The 12,364-nt window shown below is 34.2% G+C and overlaps 1 protein-coding gene across 3 annotated transcripts in view; it reads left to right on the forward strand.

The window, feature by feature from the left end:
• HELZ (helicase with zinc finger) overlaps positions 1–12,364 on the forward strand; it is a 140,687-nt gene that overhangs the window by 22,667 nt on the left and 105,656 nt on the right. For all 3 annotated transcript variants that reach the window (XM_063080739.1, XM_063080740.1, XM_063080741.1), the window contains exons 6-7: positions 9,514–9,638; positions 11,254–11,310. In XM_063080739.1, coding sequence (XP_062936809.1) covers positions 9,514–9,638; positions 11,254–11,310 — 182 coding nt within the window. The remainder of the gene's footprint in view (positions 1–9,513; positions 9,639–11,253; positions 11,311–12,364) is intronic.

Genomic DNA, 12,364 nt, shown 5'->3' on the forward strand with positions numbered 1-12,364 from the left:
GTTCTGTTATTCTAGTTTGTCATTATTAACCATAAACATATATTCTTTCTTACTGCTGCCTTTGTTTCTGTAGGATAGTCTTAAAACTTGGATTTCTTGGTTAAGGAGTATGCACACATAATTTTTAATAGCATTGTCAGATTAGTTTCAAATGTACATGCTCACAGCAACAAGAGAATGCCCATTCCCTGTGATATCACTAATACCAAAACCTATCAGTCTTGAAATTTTGCCAGTCTCACATGTGAGAAACAGTCCTTTTTTAAATTTTCACTTCCCTGAGTACTAGTGAAGTTGATGCAGTGTTCTCATTTTGGAGATATGCGAACACATCGTAGAGGTTAAATGACTTATGAAAAGTCACAGAAGGTAAATGCTGTTGGTGAGAGAGCATATGGAAAAATGTTACATTTTTCTGCTAATTGTTTTACTTAGCATTTTAAAATTAGGTGCTATGTACAACTATTGAATTATCAAAATAAAAGTTTAACCAATGTCTAGGATAAAATTGTAGTGGAATGAGTATGCTCTTGTGGTGGTGGTGCAGTATGAAGTGGAATGCAGCGTGGTAATAAGTTCATACCCTTTGACCCACTAATCACATTTCTGGGTTACTATCTGAAGTATATAATCCAAGAGAAGGAAAAAATTATAGGCAGAGTAGTGTTCATTGCAGTGCTGTGTGTAAGAGTGAAAAATCGGTTAATTTGCAGTGAGGAAGGGATTCATTAATTGCATTCTATGCATTCCTTGTCTGTCTTTATGTGATAAGTAAGAACTTGGAAAGTAGTCATTTTCATAAATGCAAAAGCAGTGTACAGAAAGTTGTTCATTTGAAATGAACATTTGGGAATATTGGCCAAAATTATATGTGTATATTGATAGTTGCAGAGTTCTGCTATTATATATAGTTTTTTTTTCTTCTCAACCTTTAGTAATGTTATTTTAAGATAAAGTACTATGGTTAGGCAGTCAGTAATAAAAAAGATGAGAATCTCGATCTGTGTTAATTATTATACTGCTTTGTAATGTCAAGATGCTTCCAGGGATAGCTGTGGTAGCTCCTATCTTAAGCACCCCAGATGATTGACTTCTTATGTTTGCATTTTATGTACAGTGTAGTCTTGATGTCTGTTCTCTCACTGTCAGGTTATCAGCTTGCATTCCTTGCAGCTTTCAACATGCCTCATTGCAACTCTCCTCCCCTTCTTTTCCACTTACTGTTTCTGCCCTACTATAGGTTAGAAAATCAGACTGGCAATCTTTGTCATAGAATTTAAAAACATTAAAAAAATTTTTTTATCCCCATACTGGTCCGCTGCCAAAATGTGTGTGTGTGTGTGTGTGTGTGTGTGTGTGTGTGTGTGTGTGTGTGTGTGTGTACAAACACACATATATATATATACATATCTGTGTGTGTGTGTATATATTTTATTATGAAAAATTTTAAATAGGAAAGAAGAGGAAATAGCCTAATAAACATTCTCAAAACTAAGATTGCTGTACTGGCCAGCCACAAAAAAAAAAAAACCCCAAAACAAAAAAAACCCCTAAGATTGAATAATTAATGTTTCGTTACATTTACTTCATTTTTTATGAAATATTTATAAATAATTACAGACATCATGATATTTACCTTTAAATACTTTAGTGTGCATCTCTAAAAAGGCCATTACTGAATAAACATAATATTGTTATTAACCTAATAAAATTGACTAATATTATCTAAAACTCAGTCTGTAATCAGATTTTCTTGGTTAATCCCCCCCAACTTTTTTTTAATCCCTGATTTATTTAAACCAGTAACTAATCAAAGAGTCATAAAAATTTAAAGTTGGAATTCTACTTCAATAAGAGTAAATAGGCTCTGAGTGAGGACTCAAGGGCATCTTGAAAATAAAGTACATAGGCATTAAGTTCATGGATTTTAGTTCCAAGTTCAGTGTTGTATTCTGGATAGTGAAGATTGCCAAGCCAGTGACCACTGGATAAAAGATGGTTAAGTCAGTTTTCATTATCTGAACATGAACTATTTGTCCTAACAGGAGAACTTTTATGAAATAATGATTCTTTTTCTGCCTTTGAAATATTCATTATATAGGAAACTTACATTTTTTTACACTAACAAAATGGATGAAGTAAATGGAGAAAGTGAAATCAAAAGAAAATAGTCTTATTAACTAAGAGAGTATTGTACTACATGTGATATGTAGCTCAAACTTAATCATCATAAATGAAATAATTATCAATGAAAGTTTTTCATAAGGTCGTAAGATTTTTAACCCCAGCTGAGAGTTTCATTAATTTAGGAAGTCATCATTACAAACAAAAGAAGTTGGGTCATCTACTGACATTGTAGTGATAGTCGGCCTGTGAGTAAAATGATTCAGTAACCAGCAACCCTGTTAAATAGAGGCTCAGCTGTAACCACCTTTCTTCTCAGAAGAGTTTTGATCAAATAGTTTTTATGGTAATTAACAATTTGTTTTCGGAAAAATATTTAGTTAATGGGTATTTATTCAGAATTATTTCAGGGTCAGGCCCTCTGAAATATGTTATTTTACTTAATCACATCTTTTATCATGGCAGTTTTACAGATGAGGAAACAGGTTTTGAGAGATTAAGTAACTTGCTAAAGAGCACAGAGCCGGTCCAGAGTGGAACTGTGGTTTTGAAGTGATGTCTTTCTGATCTGAAAGGCCATGCTTTATTCTCAACTACTGCCTGCGCATACTTTAGGGTTTTGCAGACATGATTCCATTTGGCATAACAAACTTGGAAAAAAGGCAAAAAAGGGCTATTTTTTTTTCTAGAAATTAAAAAGTAGAGGCTCAGGATCACTTAGAAAATCATTAGTGGAGTGGAGACAAGAATTTGGGTGTTCAAGCTCCTAGTCCGTCCAGTTTTTTTCTGTTCACTAGAAAATGAATTTCTTTTTAAATAGGGATGCAGTCCAATAACATTTCTTAATCATTGTTCTTTAGAACCAGTTACATTAACTTGTTTTTTTTTTGGTGGTTGTTGTTGTTATTTTTAATTTCATGTATACAAGCTATATGTCCACAACAGGAATTTTTTCAACTTTTTATTTTGAAATAATTATGGATTTACAGGAAGTTGCAAAGATAGTAGAGAGGTCCAATATACTCTTTACCCCTTTACCCACTTTCCCCTAATGGTTACGTCTTGCCATAACTATAGTACAATATCGAAACGAAGACATGAACATTAGTACAATGAGTGTGTATGTTTTATGTCATTTTATCATATGTAGACTCGTGTAACCACCGACACAATCAAGACACAAAACTGTTCCATCGTCATGCAGATCTCCCTTGTGCTGCCACTTTATAGTCACACCTACCACCCTCCCTCCCCACCGTTCCTAACCCTTGGCAGCCACTAGTCTGTTCTTCACCTGTATAACTTTGCCATTTTGAGAATGTTACATAAATGGAATCATACTGTATCATTCCATTTATATAACATTCTCAAAATGGCCTTTTGAGATGGCTTTTTTTACTCACTGTAATGCCCTTGAGATCCATCCAAAATGTGTTGTGTATCAGTAGTTCATTCCTTTCTATTGCTGAGTAGTGTGGCTTTATTTTGTGGCACAATTTTGTTCTGCAACAGGAATTTAAGGCTTTATGGAATGGGAGCTTGACTTTCACTCTTAATTTTCCCACAATGCCTATTAACTGTTTTAAATAAAGTTCTTATATTTAAGTTGGTAGGAAGATAAGTTAAGTTATAGAATACTAATTTTAGGACAAAATATAAATCATCTTGGTTTTTGTTGTTGATGTTTTTTGGTGGCTTCCTGGTACAGGGATTGAATGCTGGACCTTGGTGTTATCAGCACCATGCTCTAACCAAGCGAGTTAACCAGTCAGCCTTGGACAGACTATAAATCAGAGAAGTGAAAGTTTATTTAATATTTGAGTTAAAGTTAAGGACTATTATCCTCTAAATAGGCAAACTCTTTGTTTTTGTATGAATAGATGTTAAATTGAGCAATAGTCTTTGAATATATGTGAACTCAGTTGCAAGAGTCTCATTGTGGTTATAGTGACTGTCTGCTGTAGGCATTTTCTCATTTATGCAGTGTGTCAGCTATAGTCATAAGTGGTATTTTATATGTATTCATGTTTTTGACTCATGGAATATTTGTTTATGTTTATTTATGTTAACTTTATATTAATTGAAGTTATATTCATACATAAAAGGAGATTTAAAATGAATGGTATCTTGCCTTATAAAATCCCAGTAAATATTTTAGCAAAGGGGGAACTGAAATTAAAGATTATTTATTGTGAACACCTGAAAAGAGAGCTCTCTCCCATAGGGCAAAGAAAATAGGAGAGTAGCAAAATGTCTGAGCTTTTCTCAGTAAGCAAATTAGTTTTAAAATAAAGTAAGCAAATTAACAATGGAAACAATGAAATAAGGGAGTGCCTTAGCAAAGAATCTGAAAAAGTCTTGCTCCTTTTCTACAATCAGGATTTCCTTTGAGTGTTTAGAGCAGAGATGGCAAGATGTTGACTTCTGAAATTGAGAAGGCGGCAATGGAGGAGTTTTAAGATAAAAAAATACAATTAAATAGATCTTTTTATGTAGAAGAAGCTTCTTAATCCTGCTATTGAACAGTTAACAGAGGTTATCTTTGCTATTACTATATGGCAAATGCATCTCTGAAATTAGGATTCTGTATAAAGAGGAAGTCAAAGGCACTGTAAGCAACAAGTACTCTTTCTTTCTCATGCACACATAGGCTACCTTTGCAGATCTCATTTAAACGATGCCAGAAGTAAAAAGTTTATTAAAGCATGTAGATGAAATAAAAACCTTTTATGATGTTCTGGGGAACCAGGTTTTAGGTTTGTTTTTATGCTTAATTGTGTTGTCAGCTTTTTACTGTGTTATTATTATTTTGTTATTTTTTTTTTCTGGTGGCTGGCTGGTAAGGGGATCGAAACCCTTGACCTTGGAACTGTATGTAATTATTTTATATTTGTGTAGTAATGAGGAATTTGAGCGATGGTAAAAGAATTAGCTCTAACATTTATTTATTTCTTATTTTTTTCTTTTTTGTCTATTTTGTGACCGGTAAGGGGATCGCAACCCTTGGCTTGGTGTCGTCCGCACCGTGCTCAGCCAGTGAGCGCACCGGCCATCCCTATACAGGATCCGAACCCGCGGTGGGAGCGCCGCACTCTCCCGAGTGCGCCACAGGGCAGGCCCAATTAGCTCTAACATTTAAACTGGAACAGTGAACATAAACCAGGAGAAATGACCTGTGTTTTTGTAGTATGAAAACATCCAGAAGGAAGCAGTTCAAGAGTCTTTACAATGCACTGCAGTTGAAGGAAAGGGGACTTCCAAAAATAAACAATAAGATTTTAACTTTAAATCTCATTGCATCCCCAAAGAGACTGAATTTCTCTAGGTGATAATCTAAGTTTGAATAATGTTAGGGCTTTTCATTTTCCATACGCATTTTGTAAAGAAAACATTTTGTCTGCAAAAGACCTTGGTAGGAAAGGTGTAAAATACCACAAAAGCTGTAGCCCACATGTCCAAAAGCATTTATTTATTACAGTTAGAAGAAAGGTGAGGACAAGGGAAAGGGTTGAGGTGGAGGAGAAGAATAAGTGAAAAAAAAAAATTGGCAAAAGGGACACTGGTGAGATACTTGCTACTGTGTTCTTTTGTTTGTGTTATATTTTTTGATACTTGAAACAAATGTTTTTGTTTTTTTTGAGGGCTGGCTGGTGCAGGGATCCGAACCAATGACCTTGGTGTAATAAGGCTGTGCTCTAACCAGCTGAGCTAACTGGCTAGCTCAGGTCATTTTAACCTCCAATTAATAGCTTGATTTAGGCCTTCCACTGTTTGGAGTATGTTTATATACTTTTGCCTTAGCCCCCTTCCGCACGCGCGTTGAGTGTGTGCGTGTGCGTGCGTGTGTGTGTGTGTGTGTGTGTGTGTGTATGTGTATGTCTCAAATGAGAGAGAGAGAGAGAGAGAGAGTGTGTGTGTGTGTGTATGTCTCAAATGAGAGAGAGAGAAAGTGTGTGTGTGTGTGAAATGAGTTTATTGCCAAAAATTAAATGGCTGATATTTACGAGGGTATTTATTTTCATTTTGATTCATTTCCTGAAGTGTTAGTCTGAGAGTGTGATTATATCTAACCAGTGAATGATTTTACTTCATTAGTAACTAAAGGATTTAGTTTTTATGGTAATTAAAAATTTTCTTTTGAGAATTTTTGGATGAATAACATGATTAGTCTAAGAAGCTCTTTAATAATAGAACTTTAGAAATAACTAAGGATTTGATAAAAGAAATAAACTAATATGGTCATGTTACTGAAAAAATTAGAGAATGATACTCCATGTTTACTGTACTTTACGCTTGTTTTAAAAATTACCTTTCTCAGTGCAGGTAATTCCTTACAAGCAAGGGGAATTGCGTTTTAATTGTTATTCCTTTCCTTGTGGTAGCCAGAGGCTATCAACCCCAGATAAAGGCTGTTTATGTGAAACAGTTGAATGAATACCCCTTTAATATTGCTCAGTTTCAACTCTAAAACATTTCAAGTTAAGACATATTTCAAGTGTTAGAAAATATTACAAAATCTTAAGAATGAGAGGGGATACGCAACTGCAGCAGCACAGCTGATGTGTAAGGCGCACTCCAGGCGTCCTCTGTGACTCCAGTGGACAGAAGAAAGGAGCAGTTCAGTTTGAGAACAATTGTGTGCTCGTAGTAGAATTTCACAGATAGTTGGAGGGAACAGACTTTATCTGCAAGGAATGGTAACTTTTTAAAAATTGCTCAAGATTGGATTATATTTTTAATGTCATCTCTTTTGGCAAGTTCAATTATTATAGCTGAGACAAGTTTAATAATACACTAGGCCGTACTTTCTTTTCTTTCAAGCTTTTTCAAGATGCTAAAGATAATAAGGGACTAGATTAGCAGCATTGCAATGTAATTTTGTTCTATGATACATAGCAGGAGAGCTTTTTATATATAATCATTGACTGTTTCTTTGCTGTAGTTCTCCAAGACATAAACTGAATTGCATTTAAAGAAAGAAAGTTGAAAGAAAGTACTGCTTCTTGTCTAAAAGACAGAGAGAGAAGGGAAACATAATTTTGACAAATATTGAGACATTCAAACACCAGTGTAGTGGAAGAACCTTTGCAAAATAAAAATCAGCAAATACCTTGTACAAAACCAATAAAACATTATGTGCCTTAATACTCTTTAAACATGGTGTAATCACCTGAGGTTAACATATTTTTAGTTTTTCGTTCCTTTGAACATTTTTCAGCTCTTGACAACTAGTTTCTTAATATCCCAGTTATTAAAAAGGAACTAGGATATTTCCTTAGCAGTTCTCAATACTGCTTTCAAATTTTTAGAAGGGGAAGTTAGCATGTAGGGAACTATGCTAGAATCTTTATATAATTTACCACAACCTTATGAAGTAGCTACTGTCACCTTCATTTTACATGGGAGTGACTAATCAAGAGCTCAGCAGGGCTGTTGTTCTTCCTCAAAAGCATTTTACTTGCATTGTCTCATTTGATCCTTACAACAAATTTATACCTGTTTCTGTTTTACAGATGGCCTTACTGAGGGCCAGAGAGATAAAGTGACTTGCCCAAGGTCATTTTTGAGTAGTTTGAGGAATAGTGAGATTTGAGAGAGGTTTGAGATTTACTTTGGAATTTTGTTTATGCTTAAGACATTCTTAATGATACTTTATTGGAGTTACTCACTTATTGGAATTATCCAGTGACAGTTGAATAGATGAGTAATCTGTAACATGGATGGAATAAGACAACAGGTTGGCTCAAACTAAAAGTGAATAAAACCTTCTTAGATACAGAGACTACAACTTTCACTTTAGTAATCTAGTTTAAGAAAGGGTATATACATAAAGATATTTATTGCAGTGTTATTTTTAATAGTTAAAAATTAGAATCATTCTGGAGCAAGAAATGGTTAAATACATTGATGTATCTACTTGATGAAGCATTATATAGCCAATATTATAAATAGAAACACAATAACACGGAAAATATTAAATGTGCTAAGGGGAAAAAGCAGAGTACAACTTGTCATGTTTACATCAGTTACAATAATGTACAAAATGATGTAGAAATGGGTGAAAATTGGAAGAGAACATGAGTAAGTGAAAAGTTTGAGTAGTGAGATTATGGTGAACTTTTATATAGGACTTCATCAGTGCTGTAATGTTACTTGTGTAGTAAAAAAAATTGAACGAGAGGATATTTCAGTATAGCCAAAATAAATATATTGTGAACAGATCCAACAGACTTTTTACATATACAATATATTATATGGATACCTAAAAGAAACATTTTCTTGGAAATAATTAGAAAAAGTACAATTTCCAAAATATTTTCTTTCAGCAAATTATTTTCTTGAAAAGCAAGTTAAATACATACGAACTAATAATAGAATCTTGGACTTCGTAGTTAGAGATACAGATTGCTGTACTAGTTGAACCATTAGCAGTTGCTATAAGATATCATCTCAAATGACATGGCATAAAAGTGTGTATATTCTGTATTGTTAGAAACAAATGACTCTTGTGCTTGTATTAAATTAAATCTGCAAACAATTTGGGTAGCATTTTCTATGGCCATTGGACAAGTGGATTCTTAGTTAATTTTGCTGGTTTTGATAAAGGCTAATTCTCAATTACTTATGAATATCTAATGTTGAGATTTGCAGTTTCTATTCTTATGCATTTTAATGGTAGAGGGTCTTGTGAGAACTTTATTCAGCTAATAAATCTGCAGTTTAAAAGCCCTTATTTACCCAGAAATCATAGGTTGAACAGTATTTTTCACTGGAGAGCTTTAAGATTAATTCTCCCTGTGATTTTGGTATGGTCCTAACTGGCTGTAGGCTGTAGTAGGTTTGATATGTTCATTGCCACATGTTTTTTCTTGTCCTTATATGCATGTCTTGGACAGAACAGAAGCACCACTGCTTTCCTCTAGTATTTGGACTTGTTCTTTTAGCATATAAGAAGCCATGCTTGTGATAGTGTGTTAATACTGTCATGTATTGCTTAATGATGGGGATACATTCTGAGAAATGCATTGTTAGGCAGTTTTTGTCATTGTACAAACATCACAGAGTGTACTTAAACAAACCTAGATGGTACAGCCTACTACACACCCAGGCGATGTGGTCTAGCCTGTGGTTCCTAGGCTACAAACTTGTAGAACATGTTACTGTACTGAATGAATACTATAGGCAATTGTAACACAATGATAAATATTTGTGTATCCAAACATACAAAAGGTACAGTAAAAGTATGGTATTATAATCTTATAGGACCACCATTGTATATGTGGTGTGTCATTGACCAAAACGTCATTAGGCAGCACATTACTGTATTATAATCAAAAACAATGTGTATGGAATGGCATGTGGTTAATGATGATTATTCTTTCATGGCAGTGCTGGGAGAAGGACTGGCCAAGGGAGACAGTGCCTTTCGGGCAGTGCTTTGCTGCATGCAGCTGAAAGGAAAGCTCCAGCCTGTGTCCACCATTCTTGCCAAATCACTGACAGGAGAGTCTCTGGTATGTTGATGAGCTGTCATTTTGAATGCCTGAAAACAGATTTATATTTGACTCCTTAGGTATATTGTGGGGAAAAAAATAGTGTGTGTTTTTCCTCTTAGTTCTTCCTATCAGAAATCAACGTTATTGAGTATCTTGAGATACTCATTTCTTTAGAACAAACTAATATTTAATTATTGGATTCTTGTAGTTTGTGATAATATATATAACAATTGCAGGTACTTTAAAAAAAATTGAATGTATAAGATAACTAAATGATTTTCTTTAAAGATATAGTTTAACACAGCCTGAAAATATTTTGGGGTTTTAAAATGCTCATGTGATCTTGCAGGGTTCTTAAATTCTACCATTTATTTCATCTAATGTTTAAATCTAATGGAGTAATAATTACTTCTGTTTCTGAAGATAATGTGTAAGTTAATATCTATAAGTACTGATGGAATGATCTAATTCTATTTAGACTTTTGGAGATATATATATATTTAATAACATTTAATTTTCTAGATTTTTTTTTTTTTTGGTTAATATAGTTGAAAGACTACTTTTTGGAACTTTAGAGTTGACAATCTGTAGAAATTGGAAGAAAAGAGATAAAACTTTTTTTTTTTTTACCAGTTGCTCACTGGTAAAATTTGCTGATACTTTTCAGGATTCATAATGAAAACCAGTGAAAGCAAGAAAGTATACGTATACTTTGCTGGGCAGCATGAATTACTTATACCTTACTTATTCTTCTGAATTGATATAATTTGTGAAAATCTGGAGCAGAGTTGTGTTTTCACTGCAAATAAATATATTTGGTTAGAAGAGGGGTTACTGATTTTGAAGGAATTTTTGTGCAGTGAATTGTTTAATTAGTTTAGCAGTGTTTTTTGACTTCACTAGAGTCACAAATGAAAAAGCTAAAATGTATTACTAATATAGTAGAAATTATATAACTATTTAGTTCTAAATAGATGATAAAAAGAATATCTCTTCTTTATCATTAAGATAATTCTGTTCTTAAAGTGCTTTTTTATGTAAGTTAAGCATATTGCAGTTTTACCTGTTGGGTTTTTAAATTTAAAACTAGTAAAAAGTAATTTGCTTTTAAATCTCAAGTGAAATTTGAATTTCAGAAAAATGTGTATTTTCCTTCAGTAACTTTTTAAAATGAGCCATCTTTAAAGCAATATGATCATTTTATGTGAATCTCTCTGAGTCATGGACAACTGTTATAGCTCACCATTTTGCTCATATAACCCTGTTAGTCTTAGGGGAAAAGGTTTAAAAGTTTTAGGTTTATTTTTCTCTTCACTTGTCCTGTCTTGTTATGTACCATGATACCTGTTGTGAATATTTTATTGGAATTAATTTTAAACTCTTACGCAAGGTGAATATAGTGTTTTTACGTACCACACAAGACGCACTGTGTAGTTTTTCCTGTTAACCGTGTTAACTTTGCTTGTGGATGTGTTAGCTTTGTTATCAACGTTAATAGTAGCGGGGATGAGGGATGAGGATAACATTCTTTTTTACAGATAAACTTTAGAAACAACTGAGGAATTGAACTAAGTTGCCATGATAAAGAAGGAATAAACTAATTGATTTTTCTCTTTTTAATTCACCCTTTCAGAATGGGATGGTAACAAAAGATTTGACAAGACTAAAAACACTTCTCACAGAAACAGAGGTAAGGCTATTTCAGTGGATCTCTTTGGAAGAGTTTAACTCAGTCTGGCTAGTAAGTGTTCTGTATTAAAATTTGGAAAATCACTGTGGCATCAGCCAGGAAGGCAAGGCGATAAAGGTGGGGTAATGGGACCTTCTGTCTTCCACTGTAACCAACGTGGTCCTGTCTTTGCAACTTTGCTTCTTCTCATGGCTCCTCTGCACTGCAGGTCATCTGTTCTGTCTCTAATTCTTATTAGCTCTTTTTGGCCAACAGATGGAAAGATGATTGGCAACTTTTAGTTTTTAAGTGGTCTGACTGTTAGAAAACGCTGTCGCTAAAAATAAGATACTCCTCAAGATTTTTGTATTTTTTTTAAGCAGCTGAAGGAAGTCTGTGACTTAAGAACTATTTTTAGGGAATGGGTTTAGGAAACTGAAATAATGTGTATCATATATGTGCAATCAACTGTGTTTCAACAATTTAAAAAAAATGTGTATCGGGGCAAATAGTGAATAAAAATGCGTTCCAGTGAAAGACTTGGAGTAAACATGGAAGGCTCAGGGACAACAGTGGCATGTAAAAGCTTTGTAAGTCTCAAATTTCTGTTCTTCAAAAATATTTTTGTTTTGATGTCCTATTTTAAAAATAGCCATTTTGTCAGCTTTTATAAGTGGCAGCCTGTGTCAAGTGATTGATTAATTGATTGACTTATTTTTCAAGAATTGAGCACCTCCTGTGTGCTAGGCACTATGCTTGGTGCTAGGGATACTGCACTGAACAAGACACCCATGGTCCTTGTCCTCTGGGAGGACACAGTCTTGGGGAGGAGATAGATAAATAATTAATTAATTGAACAACCAGAGGTGTGATTCACGTTGAGGTGGGTAGTATGAGGGAAAAGAACAAGTTTTTCTGCTGGAAGAATCACTGGATTGGGTGGTCAGGGACCAAGACGGTTAATCCAAGAGCTGAGTGTTGGGAAGGTGCTGGTCTCATGGAGAGTGAGTTGGAGGGCGCTCCAGACAGGCCGAGGGGACGTGCAGAGACCCGTAGGTCAGCCTTGACCTCCTGT

The sequence above is a fragment of the Cynocephalus volans genome, chromosome 16 (genome assembly GCF_027409185.1).
Source record: "Cynocephalus volans isolate mCynVol1 chromosome 16, mCynVol1.pri, whole genome shotgun sequence".
NCBI classification, from domain to species: domain Eukaryota; kingdom Metazoa; phylum Chordata; class Mammalia; order Dermoptera; family Cynocephalidae; genus Cynocephalus; species Cynocephalus volans.